This window comes from Parambassis ranga, chromosome 14 (assembly GCF_900634625.1).
Source record: "Parambassis ranga chromosome 14, fParRan2.1, whole genome shotgun sequence".
Classification (NCBI taxonomy): Eukaryota; Metazoa; Chordata; class Actinopteri; family Ambassidae; genus Parambassis; species Parambassis ranga.
The window spans coordinates 12,239,802-12,256,598 of record NC_041034.1 but is presented as its reverse complement, the minus strand read 5'-3'; the positions used below and the strand labels follow the sequence as shown (position 1 = coordinate 12,256,598).

Sequence of the window (16,797 nt, the reverse complement as noted above, 5' to 3'; positions counted from 1 at the left end):
GCATAAAATAGTTTTACTGGCATGAACAGAACTGTTTTTACTATAACAGTAAGTTGACTGCACTACAAATATATTACACACACAAAATAATATAAAACATTATAAAGTTGCCAGCAATATAACTGCCTTTTGTATATAATATCAGGAAAAGGTAAGTCAGTACTTCCCTCTGAGACCACGAGGTGTAGGGACAGGGCTGGGAGGTGGAGAGTGCTGACGAGATCGCAAGATACGCGAGTAAGGAGTTAGGTTTGCCTCTTCTGCAGCACGCATGTTTCTACGTGTTGAGGTGCGTGTTGGGAACAGAGACTGGAAGAAGGGTTGTTTTTTAGGTGGCTGGTTTTCAGTGTCTCTTGGTGTGGTGCCTCCACAGCCCCTCTTCTTACAGGAACCTGGTGTGGTTGGGGCAGTGTAGCCTGAAGGGGGCAACTGGGGATGGACAGCCCTCGTCTCAGCCAGGGCCTCTGCTTTTACCAACACCAGGCTACTCTGGAGCTCCATTAGGATCTGGTCCTGAGAAGAAGTCAGTCAACAGGGTTAGACAGGACAGCAGAAGGTGAAGTGAAAGACGAGGCAGGGGGATTAGTGACAGACAGTCAGGCAAAGTGCAACTGCTGAACATGCACAGTAATCACCTGGTGCAGATGTTAAAAATCTAGGTTTAGTTAAAAAGCTGGTTGTGCATCAAAAATATGTTAAAAGGCGGTTAGAGGGAGAGAAAGAAAAGTTGTAAATATAAACTGCAGGAATACTATGGCTTCACTAATGTGAACATTATAATCAGCAGTAGAGCTCCTGTCAAAACTAACTTGGCTGAAAGGCTGGATTGAAGAGTAGTTACTAGATTGTGTTTAACTAGCAATGTGTGTGATTTAATGTCAACACCAAAGGGTAAGCCCCCTTTATATAAAGGGTCATAAATTCAGTTACCTGTTTGGCAAGTGTCTCGTTTGCAGCTGTTAATTTGTAGCGCAGTCTTTCTCCTCCTGTGTTGTGACAGCAGGCTCTTTCACCAGACTGCAGGTCTTCACCCAGCCTCTGTAAATTCAACCGCAGCTGACGTAGGCCCTGTTGGAGGCAGACAGACAGAACTTTATTTTTTCTGAGGGTCATGCACAAAGTGTCTATATAATAATGCAGATTACTGACCCGCTGACCCTCCTCCAGCTTGCGTTGAGCAGCACGGGTGAGGGCACCTGTCGAACTCGAGACCTGTTGCTGCTTCAGCATTGTCAGTTCTGCACACGCAAACAGAACAGGACAGTCAACTACCATTACCTCCATACTAACACTTACAACAATGCTAGTCAAACTGTACCTTGGGTTTTGGTCAGCAGCTCAGCACGGCACTGCTCAAGCTCAGCACGCAGCCTGCTTGACTCATTAGTGAGGCGCTGAGAACATCGAGTGGTTTTAGGCTCTTCCTTAGGCGCTGTCATGGCGGCTGATTCACTTTCCTTCTTACTTTCTTCAAGGGCAGCAGACAAAGCTTCGATCTCCCGATCACGCTCCTAAAGAAAAAGATGTAAAAAATTATATTGTAAAGCAACATCACAATTAAGACTATGTTGTGGGTTGTAAACGCAGCATGGACACGTCAAACAAAGTTTGTAGTGAAACCACATCATTAGGCTGGTAAAGTATAAAAATGAACTCTCACCTCCAGCTCCTCCTTGTAGAACTGCTTCAGATGTTTCTGCAGGTTAGCTATCTTGTCATCACACCTCTCTTCCAGCAGAGCCCTCTCAGCCTCTAAAGAGTCTCTGTAGGGTGAAAAGACAATGAGATATAATCATTCAGTTTCAGGATTTTCACATTTCTTTCTTTGTTTCCTGTGACAGTTGATACCAATCCAAAAATGTCTGAAAAATCAAAACTACCATTTGGATTAAAACCAAGCACACCCACCTGAAACCTTCTTGCATTTCAGAGATGACCTCCATCATTTCAGACACAACCTGCTCTCTCACATTTGCCTCAAGAACCTCGTTCTCTTCCCTTTGGCGCTTCAGCTCTCTCTTCAGGACATTGATGATCTGCACTGTTACCTGTTAGAACAAGGGACAAACAACAGTTTTTAGACATACAATTCTTGCAAAACATGTACAATTTAATAGTCAGGTATTGTTGGACAAATTAATCAGTTTATTGTAATAGGGCCTAAAATGCATCTGGATTTCATCAAGTTACCCCGTTTTACAGATGTATTATGTAAGATCTAAGGTGGGTGTGGTGATAAGAACAGTAAAACTTTATCCCTCACATAGTTACCTTAGGATTTAACATGGTGATATCTCCATCTTCAACATCACTGTCATCCTCACCCTCCTCCTCTTCCTCCTCCTCCTCAATAAGTTCTGAGTGTTCAATACCATGTTCTGTTCGTTCACGCAGTAGAGACAGAATGTAGGCCACTCTTGACTTTCTGGATGGGCCATGGACAAGCTGAAATGATATAAAAAAAAAAAATCAAGTTTAGATCTTATTTGTGTACAACTATGTCTCTCCAACATCAAGTTAGATGTGTAAAAGCTTTTTCTTTCTTACTTGAGTGGCAATAGCCGAAAATTTGAGGGCCTGGAGAGTCTCATCATAGATAGAGGCACATGGGTTGATGTTGACCACCATGCTGGATGTTCCACGCCCACAGAAGAAACCCTGCAGGACTCGGGTCAGTTTGCTGTCTCTGAAGGGAACCACCTGTGGGGGCCGCAACCTGCGATGTAGAAAAATTAGTAAAGTACACATCTCCCTCAAACAAATGTACTTTTTTTTTATAAAGTAACTACTATGTATGTCATATGCCAATAATAAACTAGACTTTAATAAGAAATACACCACCACAGCAAAATGTTAACATACTTGTTGTTCTGATTGTGTCTCAGTGCAGCGATACAGCGCCCCAGTGTTAAGAGGGAGGTATTGATATTGCTGGCCTCCTTCATCCTCTCACCGTTACGCTGCTGCTTACAGCGTTCAGACCCAGCCAGATCACACACTGTCAGTCTAGAAAGGAAACAGTGAATACAATTTGTCACTTCTGTTGCAAAGTAAAACATAACAAAATTATCCACACTTAAATAAAGTGCATGTGAACTTACTCGCTGATGTGCATGGCCTGGCTGGACTTTGCCTCTGGGTGGATGTGCAGGACACGGATGGAAAAGATGCTGTGGCTAAGGGATGAAGTAAGTGTGAGATATATAAACCTAACCAAGGTTTTGGAAGGCAAATGTTGAACGCGCTCTTACCTGCGGCTTGAGTTCTGGTTGAGGTGAGTGCTGGCAAAGCTCTGGTTACGATGTCCAGCTCTCAGAATCTTCCATGCTTCCTCAGCGCTGCGGACCTGGATCCAGGTAAGCCCTAAAATAATAGGAAGCGAAAAGAGTTTTATGTGCTGTGAGAGATCCAAACAGATTTTCTATACAAATGTAGCATTAACTTTATCCTGGTGAGTCAGCATTACCTTTCACGTAGGCGTTGCCCTGCTTGTCGTCACTAAGCCGCAGAGTGACTCTCTTTCGGGGCTGCAGGGACGGCGAAGCATCCAATAGGTCATACAGAAACTCATTGTAGATTTCATAGAAGGACACCCAGATGGAAAACTGCACCCCCTGCTCCAGATCATCGCCTCCACTGTGTGAAAGGCTATCAGGCTCCAGACAAACACTGTCAGCATCTGCAGAAAAGTAAACATCAATGTATGACCCTAATGATACATATTTGAATCACTGTGAATAGATTGCCTCTTCTTACCTTCGAGCTGAGTGGCAATATCACTTAAAGAGGAAAGTCCTCCAACGCCACTATCCCAGACTGAAGTGGCTCCAGCTCGACGAGAAGTCAGGTTCTCATCCTGTAACACGAGACTCATTAGTCCAGATTCTCTAATTGTTGAACAGTTTGTTCATTCAAGTAAAAAAAAATAACTCTGTAAGACCTTCAGAATAGAAGTTTTTCTTTTGTTTACCTCCTTGAGCAGAGAGTTTCTGCGGATTTCCTCCTCCTTGACCTCACTGGGCTCGAGCTGTCTCACATCCTGATACATGACAGGCTTCAGGTCCACAGCACCATAGAGACGACCTTGCAGTTTTCTGAACAGAGAGACCAAAGCCCGGGGCAATAGACCTGCCTCTTGACCGCTGCCTGCAGGTTTGATATAGTTCAGATTAAAGCCGTTTAACTGACAACATAAGTAGATTGCACACTTCACAACTGCAAACCTCAATATCAAAATCACAGCTTGACCTGTGTATTCAAATATTGTCAACAACAGATAAAAATCATACCCTGAATGGTGTAAGTCTTTCCAGAATTGGTGACACCATAAGTGTAGAGCAGTCTGTTCTCTCCTTGAAGCACATCTTTTACCATTGTCTTCATTGTGCTCTCATAAAACTGCTGCTGTGCAGTCTCAGGACCAAAAATCTATGAGTGATGTCAGTTCTTCATCAGTTTTTGTTACAGCAGAACAGCAGCAAAAATATACAGTACAGTAAGTACATGCCAAACTCTCCCACCTTTGTGAAACTGAACTTGTGAATGCTCTGGGCGATGCCCCTCTCTGCTGCCCTCATGTTGTGCGACTCCTTCGGAGCTTGGAGCAGCAGGGTCTCTTCGTCCTGAACAGCCACACAACCCTGCTCTTCTCCTCCATCGCTCTCTGTATCGGTAAGTGGACGGATGCGCAGAAAAACTTTCACCCTCTCTGTGTTCTCTTCTTCAGAGCTTCCAGGTTTCACTTTGAGTTTCTAAAACACACAAGTTGTCTTTGATATTTTGGTGCTGATGTGGAAGAATGTAAATCAGCAATTATTAAACAACCCAGCTAAAAGGTGCATCAGAAAACAATGCACACTGTCTACTCTCACCGGTTCTGAAACGGAAGGCTGAGTGTTTAGACCAGGTGAAATAACAGAAAGCTCAGGCAGACGGGGTCTGGCCAGGCCTCCGTGCTCTGCTGCCGTGGACTCAAACACAGCCACTTCTTCATCCTCATCAGAGCGGAATCCACACGGAGAGGAAAAAGACATCGCCATGCCAACCTGTTAGAAAAAACAATGCAGTAATTCTGACATAAGCCTAGAAAAACGAATGAAGAAAACACTGAGTAGATTGGCTAAACTAAGGGTGTAAGACAAGGTGAGATACACCCAGAAACAGAGAGGAGACACGTTAGCCCTTCAAAGGCAAAGAGTATGCGCTTGAGTACTAGTCAAACAGGAACATAGTTCCTCTACCTGACCTGACAAGTATTAGTGCAGCACAACTACATCATTTAAATGAATAAATTCACAATAATAATGCAACATTAGTGTTCAGGAAAAACTTTGAATGACACTTTTTGTCCCTCAGCCGTATGAAGCATGTGGTTGGGGCACTGTCTGACTTTACAAAGACAAGATTCTCTTTTCTATATCAGCAAAATTGTAAATATATTTTTAACACAGGGTAGGGATACGGGCACTTGAAATACACGGATACAATTATTCGACGAAAAGTGTCTTTAATTTTTGACATTTTTTAGCCTTCAGTTGTGAACACCCTTGAGTCAATTCAACAACACAAAATTACTAGATAAAGTCTTCACTAACTAAAGAAAGTTAGTACATTCTCGTAGAGACGTATAATAGCTTTATCGGTAGTAAACCATGACCTACCTTTAACCAAAGGTTAATTCAACTTGCCCTGAATCTCTGGAGAACGATAAGCTTCCAGTATTCCGGTGTTCTCGGTAAATTGCTAAAAATCTATCTTTAGACTTTGGCTAAACTAAACTAGCGCCACTGTATTAAAACAGTATCAAAACAACATCTGTACCCGACTCTGTGCGTGTTGCTCTGAAATCCAGCTGGAGTTTCTTTTTTTACCCGACCTCGTTTGGTTTAAACAATGCGCTTCCTCATCAGAGCGGGCTGCTGATTGGCTAAAGAACACAACTGTCTCTCATCTGATTGGACAGCACCGTCACAACCGGTGTGCTATAAAACTCTTCCTGTTGAAACAAAAACGGCTTTCGTGAGTTCCCATCCCGTGTTCTAAATGTTTTTATTTTTGTTGGATGGAAGTAAGGAGACAGACAGACAGACAGACAGACAGACAGGGAGACAGACAGACAGACAGACAGACAGACAGACAGACAGACAGACAGGGAGACAGACAAATAAAGTAAATAAAGTACATTAAAGTAACAGTAAAGTCGTGTTTATTTTACATACTTATTAAGCAGGATCACAATGCACGATCATACAGTTATACAAATATATTCTTTAAAAAAGTGTTTAATAACAGGGTTGAACAGCATTGTTAAAAAATATGAAAAATCTCTGCCACTAGAAATATTATGTATATGAAAATATGAAATAGCTATAATGTTTACATATAATCTGAACAATTATTGTAAAAAATAAAATGATGAATTTTACTTTTTTTTACAGTATTTCCCTCAAAATCATACCATGATCTAAAAAGCAAAAAAGTATACACTTGTGTGAGCTTCATAGACCAACACTAAATTACATTAATGCACATTAGCTTCACATTCATTAAAATGAAAGCATTTTCCTCTAAAGGTTTGTTATTTAAGAACATTTATATCACTTTATTTACCCATTAAGATCTTGTCCAGATTCACTGTTTTGCTCAATTGTGGTGATGATGCTGTGAATACTTATTCGGTTGTGTGAATTCTGAAGTCTTTGTTTCTGCACACTGTGCTGAACGCCATAACAGAAGTAGATGATTAAACCTGTTTAGTAAAAAAAATCACAGTGGCAACATTCACATCATTAGATATATGCTGCATTTTAGTATGAATAAAATTGTGTATTTTTCATACCTACTGCCATCCACACCGCATAGCGGACCCAGGTGTCTGATCCAAGTTGGACCATAAGATAGACATTAACAAGGGTGCTGAAAGTCGGAAGGAGTGGCACAAATGGAACCTGTAGATAGAAAAGAGAATAAGCAATGTGATAGACAGTGTCAGTGCTGTGTGATATATTAATGTTACAACTGCCTTTTGCTGTTGGGAATACATTTTATATGGTATACCATGAAAGCAGCCTTGGTCGCACTCTGTGGTTGTCTGCAGATGATCAGGACAATGAGGACCAGTATCAGTGTAATGACAGAGACACAAAGTAAACTCCACCACTGAAGGGCCTGCAGGGAGTCTACAGTCCCAGATATGAAGAGGCTCAGGATGATAGCTAAAAAGACTGGAGAGAATCAATAGTGTCAATGACCAATATGAATAAAAACACCCTACTGTATCATTTATAAGGATGATAAGATCACTCACCAATAGCAACAGTTAAAACAGACACATTTTTTGATGTTCGTGTGGTGGCTTGGGAAGGAGGACATAATACTCCACCAATAGTAAAAGATTCAGCTTTGCTTACACTTGAATCATTGCCAGGGTCAGCTTGGTACCTGTGAGAGTGAGGACATATTAATAAATGCATCCATGAATTCTATTCCGTCATATGGATATAACTGTGATTTAAACAGGAGGTCCAGTTTTTTGTATGCTTCAAAGAATAGCAAAGACTTAAGCACATTACACTCAGTTACTTTGCAGCTTTAAGGCTGATTATACTTCATGTAGCCTACATATATATGTACAGTATTTATACCTTAATATGAGAATACATATTGCCACAAGTGTGTATGCAAAGAGGGTCCCAATTGACATCATATCAACCAGCGCCTTCAGGTCAAACAATAATGCCATGATAGCTGCAATGACATGGTGTACATCAGTTTAGCCATATCCATTTCAAACAATCAAGCTCAAACAATCAAATACAGTAAAACCAAAAAATAGAAAACAGAATAACAAGTCAGGTCAGTTTTACCTGCTACGATCCCTGAAGCCAGTGTAGCTATGACAGGACTTTGTCTTTCACTCATTTTACTGAGGGGTCTGAAGAGAAGTCCATCTCTGGCCATGGCAAAGAGCACACGAGGCATCGGGAACATTGAGCCCAGTAGGCTGCAGAAAACAGCTCAGATAACTAACCAATTACCATTTTGTCTTTCGCTTTTTGACCAGAGCTTGGTAGTGATTAGGTCCAAAATGTACTGGGTTTGTTCATGGTGCTGTAATTCATACCTTGTTGACAGTGCACAGAGGGATCCCACAGCCACTGCATACTTAGCAGGGCCCCAACCGATGTATGTAAAGGCCACAGGCAGTGGGCTGTTAATGCTGAGCAAATAGTATGGCATCATCAGAGTCAGGGCAGCAGACACACCAAAATAAGCCAGGAAGCAGATAAGGAGGGAGGCCACAATCCCCAGTGGGATTGACTTCTGAGGGTTCTGAACCTCCTCTCCTAAAAAATAAGAAAGTCAGTTTCTTTATTCCTCATCTACAAAATCCTTTTGCACAAAAATTATCTTGATTTTTGTTTACCTGTTGTGGCAATGCAGTCAAATCCAACAAATGCATAAAAGCAAGTGGCTGCTCCAGCTAACGTTCCTTCAAAGCCAAAAGGAAAAAATCCCCCACTGCCATATCTGCCGGTGTCATTCATGAATGTAGTGTTTCTAAAAAAAAACATGAACATACTGTGGTTAAGCAGGTTAAAAGTTTTAAAAAATATATAATACAAATGGGAAAGATAGGACACCATACTCATATGCATTTTGTAGAGTATCTTCACTGATGTACCAGTTGTTTTTGTTCCCCTTTATGAAGCCAGCGAGGATGACAAACAACAACACCAGGATGTTAACAGCTGTGAAAACCTTATTTACAATGGCTGACTCTTTAACACCAAATGCAAGAATTCCTGAAAGAAAGCGCAGAAAATACACAGCTGAGACTACAAACATGGTGGAAACTTCTGTTTTTCCAAATATACAGATAGTGACATTCATTGCAGCTATTTGTGTAAATGTTTTGCACTCACGTGCAATAACACAACCTTACACAGAGTGAAATAAATTAGGCAGAAGACATAGTGCAAGACGTGTGCTGAAGACCATTGATAAAGAGAGAGAAGCCAAACTATCATTATTATAGAAGAACCTTCTTGTAATTCTTCCTCTTGTCCAGCAGGTGCTACAGAACTCTACACACAAAGGCTGCCACACACGACGCAGTCTCATTCGGTTCCTCCAGTGTCAATACTTACACATAACCAGCTCATCTTTATAAAAGCTAAACATCACTGTTGTTTTTTCACAACCACACATTGGTTGATTATAAAACCTGCCTGCCAAGAGCATTATGAGGCCAGCTGCAAAGAAGTCTGGGTAGGGAGCTAATCCTGGTAAATCCATTGCCGCCATTTTGCCCAGAGTGTTGGCAATGACATTTCCAATGAGATCATCAAAGGTCCCACTCCAAGCTCTGGCTACACTTGACGTCCCTTTAGAACAAAAGAATATATAAAATGTTCTAATTATTATTCATGTATTATTATAATATTATTAAATGAAGGGTCACTAAAGCACAGAATGACACACACAATGACAAATATATCTCAACCTGTCTCATTATAAGGCAGGCAGTTTACATGTGTCACATATAACAGTTTCCAGAGCGGTGTTACCTATGACATAAGACAGCAACAGGTTCCAGCCAGTGATAAAAGCCCATATCTCCCCCACCGTCACATAGCTGTAGAGATAGGCAGAGCCAGTTTTGGGAACACGGGCTCCAAATTCAGCATAACACAGTCCTGCAAAGATGGATGCCACAGCTGCTATCAGGAAGCAGATTATGATACTTGGCCCTGCAACGGCTCTGGCTACTTCTCCTGAAAGCACATAAACACCGGCCCCCAAAGTGCTGCCGACCCCAAGAGCCACCAGGTCGAGGGTGGTCAGGCATCGCCGAAAGTTGGACACCTCACCCTCAGGCTCCAGAGGTTTCCTACGTGACAGGCTCTGCAAGAACAGCTGTAACTTTGCACCAGACATCTGTCAATCACAAGAAAGATGAAAAAGAATTTATAAACTATATAAAAACAAAGATTGTAAATCAAATCTCACAATATAAATCAACTAATACATGAGTTTAATGTCCTTCTAGTCTTTGGCATTTGTTCATTATTTAACCAAATTATATTTCAAATATGAATGAAAAAAGCCACAAATACCATAGAAATTAAAGATCAAATGTCACCAACAGTAACACAAAGGCACGCCAACTTGTCATTTATAAACTGGACCATTCATATTTATAGTACCTGCAGAGCACAGCAAAGTATTTATTTTTAAATCTTTGTCAGACTCCTCTTGTAACAGACCATTTACTGTCATGGCACCTTCTGACCCCTTATTTCTAAATGATACCTTTAAGAATAAGCACGCATAACATGCAGTAGACTATATTATTTTGAAAAAGACACGCTTACCTTTTCAGCTGAATTCTGCAGCGTGTCTGACTGCGTTTTGATCTGTCCCTGTGCATACCATGTGTGTGGATAAATCCATTCCTCCTCACAGCCGGACATTTTTTACACATTATGTTACATTTCAAACTTATGTGCCATTTCTGGAGAAAAAAAAAGAAGACGGGATCAGACTGAATTGTGGGAGGACACAACTGGCAAGTAGAAAACATGTGGTAAATTATTTAATTCAGCTGTTTGTTTGTGTAGATTACATGACTGAGGTGTTGACACTACAATGTTCTCTTAGAAATACAGCAAATAAAAACAATTATATGGTCTTTTTCTGTGATAGAATCATTAAGATTTGTTGTTTGTAACACATTTAATCATTTCTCTCAATGATATTTGTAATAATTCCTCTAAACCTTGCATTAATTTGGCCCACTGGTCTTATTCTGCACATGAGCACAGTGTTTGTCCTGGAGAACATTTAATGGATTTCTCAGGTGTGCATTTATTTGTTTTTCCTATTAAGTTGGACAGTGTTCTTCCAGCTATAAATCAATAAGTAATTTCAGAGCTGATTTTTCTTAACCTTTCCAGATCTTTCTTTGCGCCTGATGTCTCATGGCATGGTGATGGGTTGGGTCACAGATAAGTCAACATGTCATAAACTGAAATTGTTTTCACTGGAGACATCTGCTCAGCAACAAATTGAAGACTCGTTCATCAGAGCATGATGAGCCAACTAATTGTTTGAGGAACATAACAATGCAATCCACTGCTTCTAGGTATCCTGCTGGTATCACAGCTAAACGTGCAGACACAGGTACCAAGGATGTTTTCTTCATATTTGTGTGTTCATATTGTGCTGAGAGACACCTTAAATAAATTGACTAAAAGTCAATCAGCACCTTGGAAATGTGGTAATATAATAAAAGGACAATCTGACAGACACAAACAGCCAGACACACAACTTAAAATAAAAATTAAAGAAGACTGTAATGTAACCTTTACAACATGCCTTTTGTTTACCTCATATTTTGCTGCTGGATAGTTTACATGATGGCAAACAGGTTATGCTATAATATTAAATTACTTATCAAAGTTACCCTCAGAACTCTTCTTTTAGCTCTTAAGCTTGTGATTACATTTGTTCAGGAGGAGCAAGCTGTGAGTAGACTTCATTAGCTGAAGGAAATGATCTATCCCCCTTGTTGTTAATGATTCACCTGCGGGTAGAGGGTCAGAAGCTGGAAGCATTGCTGAATTCATTCAGTGCCCAGGATAGTTTGGAAAAAGTCCTTAAAGTCTGTTTTCATCTTCGTCAGGACTTAAGGTTTCAGGGGATCACAGTAACACTCAGGTGGTAAGTTTTACCTTTTGTTTTATTCCATGTTTGATCATTAATTGTTTTTAACTCAAAAGTACAAGGTATGAAATTACTTTCCGATAGGATCGTTTAAAACTGGTTAAATGTTTTACTTTGCTTATTCTTCATTGGAAAAAAATCTTTAATCTATTTTCATCACTTATCAGTAAAAAAAATCCCAGGAATTAATGTGTGTTTAAAAAAATGTCAAAAAATGTGATGAAGATGTTCACGCTGTATATTAAACAGTGACTTTAGGAGCAATTTTAATGTAATCAGAAGCCTGTCTAACCTTCCATAGAGTAGCAAACAGTGGCTGTAGTTACTTCATTATCACAGCTCTGCTCCAGCATTTTTCCAGCAGTATTAGCCAGATGCAGCCGGGCTGCTATGGCGACTGGGTTCACTGGCCAGAGACGGGCGTTTGCAGGAAGGAGGATCATTAGAGTGTGACTTCAGTGTTTATTTCGGTTCAAATGGATGTTTAAAGCAGCACTCATTACTGAGGTGTGAAATGTTAAAATCCATCACAAACAAAGAAGTCAACTAATTAAAAATTCCAAGCTGTTAAAAGACTGGTAAAAAATAAATAAAAACTGCCTTTAAATTCTTTTATTTTGTTGAATAAAACTATAAGTGATTATTTTTGTAATAACTCATTTCTCTACTTAAAATAATAGTGTTTTGTTCCCAACAGGTATTCCTTCTCATCAGCGCAAACATGAATAACAAAAAGCAGCGCAGTGGGCAGATCAAAGGGAGACGACAATATTGAAAGATTTTGTTCACTTCATATATAAAACAACACAATTAAAAGAAAGATGCAGCTGCTTGTGTATTATATGATACTGCTGGGGTCCAGTTATGTGATTTCAACTTACGGGCCTCACCAGAGAGCACAGATGACCGGTGATATTTTACTGGGAGGGCTGTTCCCCATTCATTTTGGTGTTGCATCCAAAGATCAAGACCTCGCAGCCAGGCCGGAGTCCACACAGTGTGTCAGGTATAATATTCATGGCTCAAAGTGAGTTGGTACAAAGTGTTTTTGTGTCCAACACATCTAAACCTTTTTTTCCCACAGGTTTAATTTCCGTGGTTTCCGATGGCTGCAGGCCATGATTTTTGCAGTTGATGAGATTAATAATAGCAGCACACTCTTGCCTAACATCACTCTGGGGTACAGGATCTTTGACACATGCAACACTGTGTCGAAAGCCTTGGAAGCTACCTTGAGTTTTGTGGCTCAAAATAAGATCGACTCCCTGAATTTAGATGAATTTTGTAACTGCACTGATCACATCCCGTCAACTATTGCTGTAGTAGGAGCTGCTGGCTCTGCAGTGTCCACAGCGGTTGCAAACCTGCTGGGTCTGTTTTACATTCCTCAGGTGAGTAGCTGACTGAGTTTAACTGGGGTCCTCGTACAATATGAATTTATATCGCAATAACAACTGACCAAAATGTTTCCTGTTTCAGATCAGCTATGCCTCTTCTAGTCGTTTACTGAGCAACAAGAATCAGTACAAATCCTTCATGAGGACCATTCCTACAGATGAGTACCAGGCCACTGCCATGGCAGACATCATCGAGTACTTCCAGTGGAACTGGGTCATTGCTGTTGCTTCAGATGATGACTATGGACGGCCAGGGATTGAGAAGTTTGAGAAGGAGATGGAAGAGCGAGACATCTGCATTCATCTAAATGAGCTGATATCTCAGTACTTTGAAGACCATGAAATTAAAGCTCTGGCTGACAGGATTGAGAACTCCACAGCCAAAGTGATTGTTGTGTTTGCCAGTGGCCCAGATATAGAACCTCTGATCAAAGAGATGGTCAGAAGAAACATCACAGATCGAACGTGGTTAGCCAGTGAAGCATGGGCAAGCTCCTCCCTTATTGCTAAACCAGAATATCTGGATGTTGTGGCAGGGACTATTGGCTTTGCTCTGAGGGCAGGGCATATACCCAGCTTTAGGGAGTTCTTACAACAAGTCCACCCTAAGAAAGACAGTCATAATGAATTTGTCAGAGAGTTTTGGGAAGAAACCTTTAACTGTTATCTGGAGGACAGCCCGAGACTCCAAGAAAGTGAGAATGGCAGCACTAGTTTTAGGCCTTTGTGCACTGGTGAGGAAGACATCACCAGTGTGGAGACCCCATACCTGGACTACACACATCATCGCATCGCCTATAATGTTTATGTGGCAGTTTATTCCATTGCACAGGCCCTGCAGGACATTCTCACCTGCACACCTGGAAATGGACTATTTGCTAACAATTCATGTGCAGATATAAAGAAAATGGAAGCATGGCAGGTAAAATGGAACCAATTAAAGCAAATGAATGCATTACTACTGATACGTGAATCATTCAAATATGTGGGTCTGTGTCACAGGTCCTGAAGCAGCTCAGACATTTGAACTACACCAACAGTATGGGGGAAAAGATGCACTTTGATGAGAATGCAGACCTGGAAGCAAACTACACTCTCATAAACTGGCACAGGTCTGCTGAAGATGGCTCTGTGGTGTTTGAGGAGGTTGGATACTACAATATACATGTCAAGAAAGGAGCCAAGCTGTTCATAGACAGGACAAAGATTCTCTGGAACGGGTACAGTTCAGAGGTCAGTCCAATTGCTTTGATTATAATAACAGCATAATCCAAACAGTAAATCTAAGGGGCTTTGTTGTTTTAATAAACTTGAAACACAGTTCTGTTCTCATATTGTATTTTTGTCCTTCTCATGCATGTGTACCTTACAGGTCCCCTTCTCTAATTGCAGCGAGGACTGTGAACCTGGCACAAGAAAGGGGATCATAGACAGTATGCCCACATGCTGCTTTGAATGTACTGAGTGTTCAGATGGAGAGTACAGTAATCATAAAGGTATTGGAAATGCCAAACATTCACAGCGTCTGCTCAGGTTTCCCTTTTTTAATGCTAACACAGATTATTTTGTATTGATACAGATGCCAGCGTTTGCACCAAGTGCCCGAATAACTCCTGGTCTAATGGAAACCACACTTTCTGCTTCCTGAAGGAAATCGAGTTCCTCTCCTGGACAGAACCCTTTGGGATCGCTCTAGCTATATGTGCAGTGCTGGGTGTTGTCTTGACAGCTTTTGTGATGGGTGTCTTCATCAGATTTCGTAACACTCCAATAGTAAAGGCCACAAACCGTGAACTTTCCTATGTCCTCCTGTTCTCACTCATCTGCTGCTTCTCCAGCTCTCTAATTTTTATCGGAGAGCCGCAGGACTGGACATGCCGCTTACGTCAACCCGCTTTCGGTATCAGTTTTGTTCTCTGTATCTCATGCATCCTTGTGAAAACCAATCGAGTGCTCTTGGTGTTTGAGGCAAAGATTCCTACAAGTCTCCATCGTAAATGGTGGGGTTTAAACCTGCAGTTTCTCTTGGTGTTTCTCTGCACATTTGTCCAAGTCATGATATGCGTGGTCTGGCTTTACAATGCTCCTCCCTCTAGCTACAAGAATCATGACATTGATGAGATCATTTTTATTACATGCAACGAGGGCTCTGTGATGGCTCTTGGGTTTCTGATCGGCTACACATGCCTTTTGGCAGCTATATGTTTCTTCTTTGCATTCAAATCAAGGAAACTTCCAGAAAACTTTACAGAAGCCAAGTTCATCACTTTTAGCATGTTGATATTCTTCATCGTTTGGATCTCTTTTATTCCTGCATATTTTAGTACATATGGCAAGTTTGTTTCAGCTGTGGAGGTCATCGCTATACTGGCATCCAGCTTTGGGATGCTGGCCTGTATCTTCTTCAACAAGGTGTACATCATCCTCTTCAAACCGTCCAGGAACACAATTGAGGAAGTTCGATGCAGCACCGCAGCCCATGCTTTCAAAGTGGCTGCTAAAGCTACACTGAAGCACAGCACAGCTTCAAGGAAAAAGTCCAGTAGCATCGGTGGGTCTTCTGCCTCGACTCCATCTTCATCCATCAGCCTCAAGACCAATGGCAATGACAGTGAAACCACTTCAGGAAAGCACAAACCACGTGTGAGCTTTGGCAATGGAACGGTTACGTTGTCCCTGAGCTTTGAGGAGTCCAGGAGGAGTTCTCTGATGTGACAGCATTGTGTGGGAGTGTCAAAATTCAACTTCATCAAACCTATTTAGTTAATTCATCAACATGTCGTACTTAGGACTTTTTTAAAATTAATTTACATGTAAATCTTTATCTCTTTATACCTTTCTCCAACTATAATACCTGCACTGCACCAAAAAACAGTTACTTTCATCATTTTCAGCATGACCCCTATGTTATTAACTCTAATATTTTTTATGAATTAAAAACATTACATCAGATACTTCAGTTTGTCATTTATGAATTCATACATCGAGGGTTTATTGATTCATCTACTAAACATTTCTGGAATGCAGAATAAAATAACAATGACATATGGCAATACTATCATTGCTAAATGTGGTCTAACATTTTAAAAAATCTGTAATAAAAAATGTGTTTATCTTAAAAACAGGAATTCCTATTTTATTGGGATAAACATGAATCAAAATATCATAAAAACAAACCCTACATTCTCTCAGAGACAGATGGTGAAAATCTTTGCTTGCTTATCACAAGTGACTGACAACTGCAAACAGTGAAGGTCCACCTCACATGTTAATGCCATTCTTGCAGCAGACCTACACTACACAGGCATGCCTTTACATTATGTGAGATGTAGAGAGGAAGGAGGAGCAGCTGTTTGATTGTCAACTGTGAAGAAATGGGCCGTGACTATTTCCTGAGAAAAGAAACCCCTGTGGAAATAAAGATAGTAACATAGATGAATACGAAATCCCGACATGAGTATGATCCATGGTCTGGATATTTATAGTTATACAATGCCACCTTGGAAGCACATATCCATTCTCACATTCTTTAAAGGATGAATATTTTTTGAGCTTCAATCCAACAGCTAAGCCCTTAAAATGTGACAAAAGTTACAGTAAAGCAAAGAAACTAACATTTTAATATCTTTATAAAAGACATATTATGTGCAGCAGCTCAGGAAAACCATTTATA

General features: G+C 40.7%; 3 protein-coding genes across 6 annotated transcripts; 1 reads left to right on the top strand and 2 right to left on the bottom strand.

Annotated features, from left to right (window-relative positions):
- Nucleotides 1–150: 150 nt before the first annotated feature.
- On the bottom strand, nt 151–5,885 carry kif20a (kinesin family member 20A). 4 transcript variants are annotated; one of them, XM_028421121.1, is made up of 18 exons: nt 5,821–5,885; nt 4,872–5,045; nt 4,521–4,751; nt 4,290–4,428; nt 3,971–4,146; nt 3,757–3,856; nt 3,467–3,679; nt 3,252–3,363; nt 3,102–3,176; nt 2,863–3,006; nt 2,548–2,716; nt 2,272–2,445; nt 1,909–2,048; nt 1,661–1,763; nt 1,319–1,511; nt 1,150–1,238; nt 931–1,068; nt 151–513 (listed from the first exon to the last, which is right to left on the bottom strand). In XM_028421121.1, exons 2-18 carry the CDS (start codon nt 5,037–5,039, stop codon nt 157–159), a joined length of 2,721 nt encoding a protein of 906 aa, XP_028276922.1. In that variant the 5' UTR covers nt 5,040–5,045; nt 5,821–5,885; the 3' UTR covers nt 151–156. The 4 variants fall into 4 exon arrangements, with proteins under 4 accessions (XP_028276922.1, XP_028276921.1, XP_028276920.1 ...); XM_028421120.1 differs by having other exon boundaries at nt 5,661–5,869; XM_028421119.1 differs by having other exon boundaries at nt 931–1,238.
- A 720-nt stretch (nt 5,886–6,605) lies between these two features.
- Nucleotides 6,606–9,939, bottom strand: LOC114446541 (cationic amino acid transporter 2). The gene is made up of 11 exons (XM_028422187.1): nt 9,570–9,939; nt 9,231–9,386; nt 8,648–8,804; nt 8,426–8,559; nt 8,123–8,345; nt 7,866–8,002; nt 7,644–7,746; nt 7,307–7,440; nt 7,057–7,223; nt 6,839–6,947; nt 6,606–6,748 (listed from the first exon to the last, which is right to left on the bottom strand). The coding sequence occupies exons 1-11, from the start codon at nt 9,937–9,939 to the stop codon at nt 6,606–6,608; spliced, it is 1,833 nt and encodes a 610-aa protein (XP_028277988.1).
- Nucleotides 9,940–12,542: 2,603 nt separating this feature from the next.
- On the top strand, nt 12,543–15,839 carry casr (calcium-sensing receptor). Its single transcript, XM_028421844.1, has 6 exons — nt 12,543–12,733; nt 12,812–13,118; nt 13,207–14,046; nt 14,127–14,357; nt 14,497–14,620; nt 14,704–15,839. Exons 1-6 carry the CDS (start codon nt 12,549–12,551, stop codon nt 15,837–15,839), a joined length of 2,823 nt encoding a protein of 940 aa, XP_028277645.1. The 5' UTR covers nt 12,543–12,548.
- The last annotated feature ends 958 nt before the right edge of the window (nt 15,840–16,797 follow it).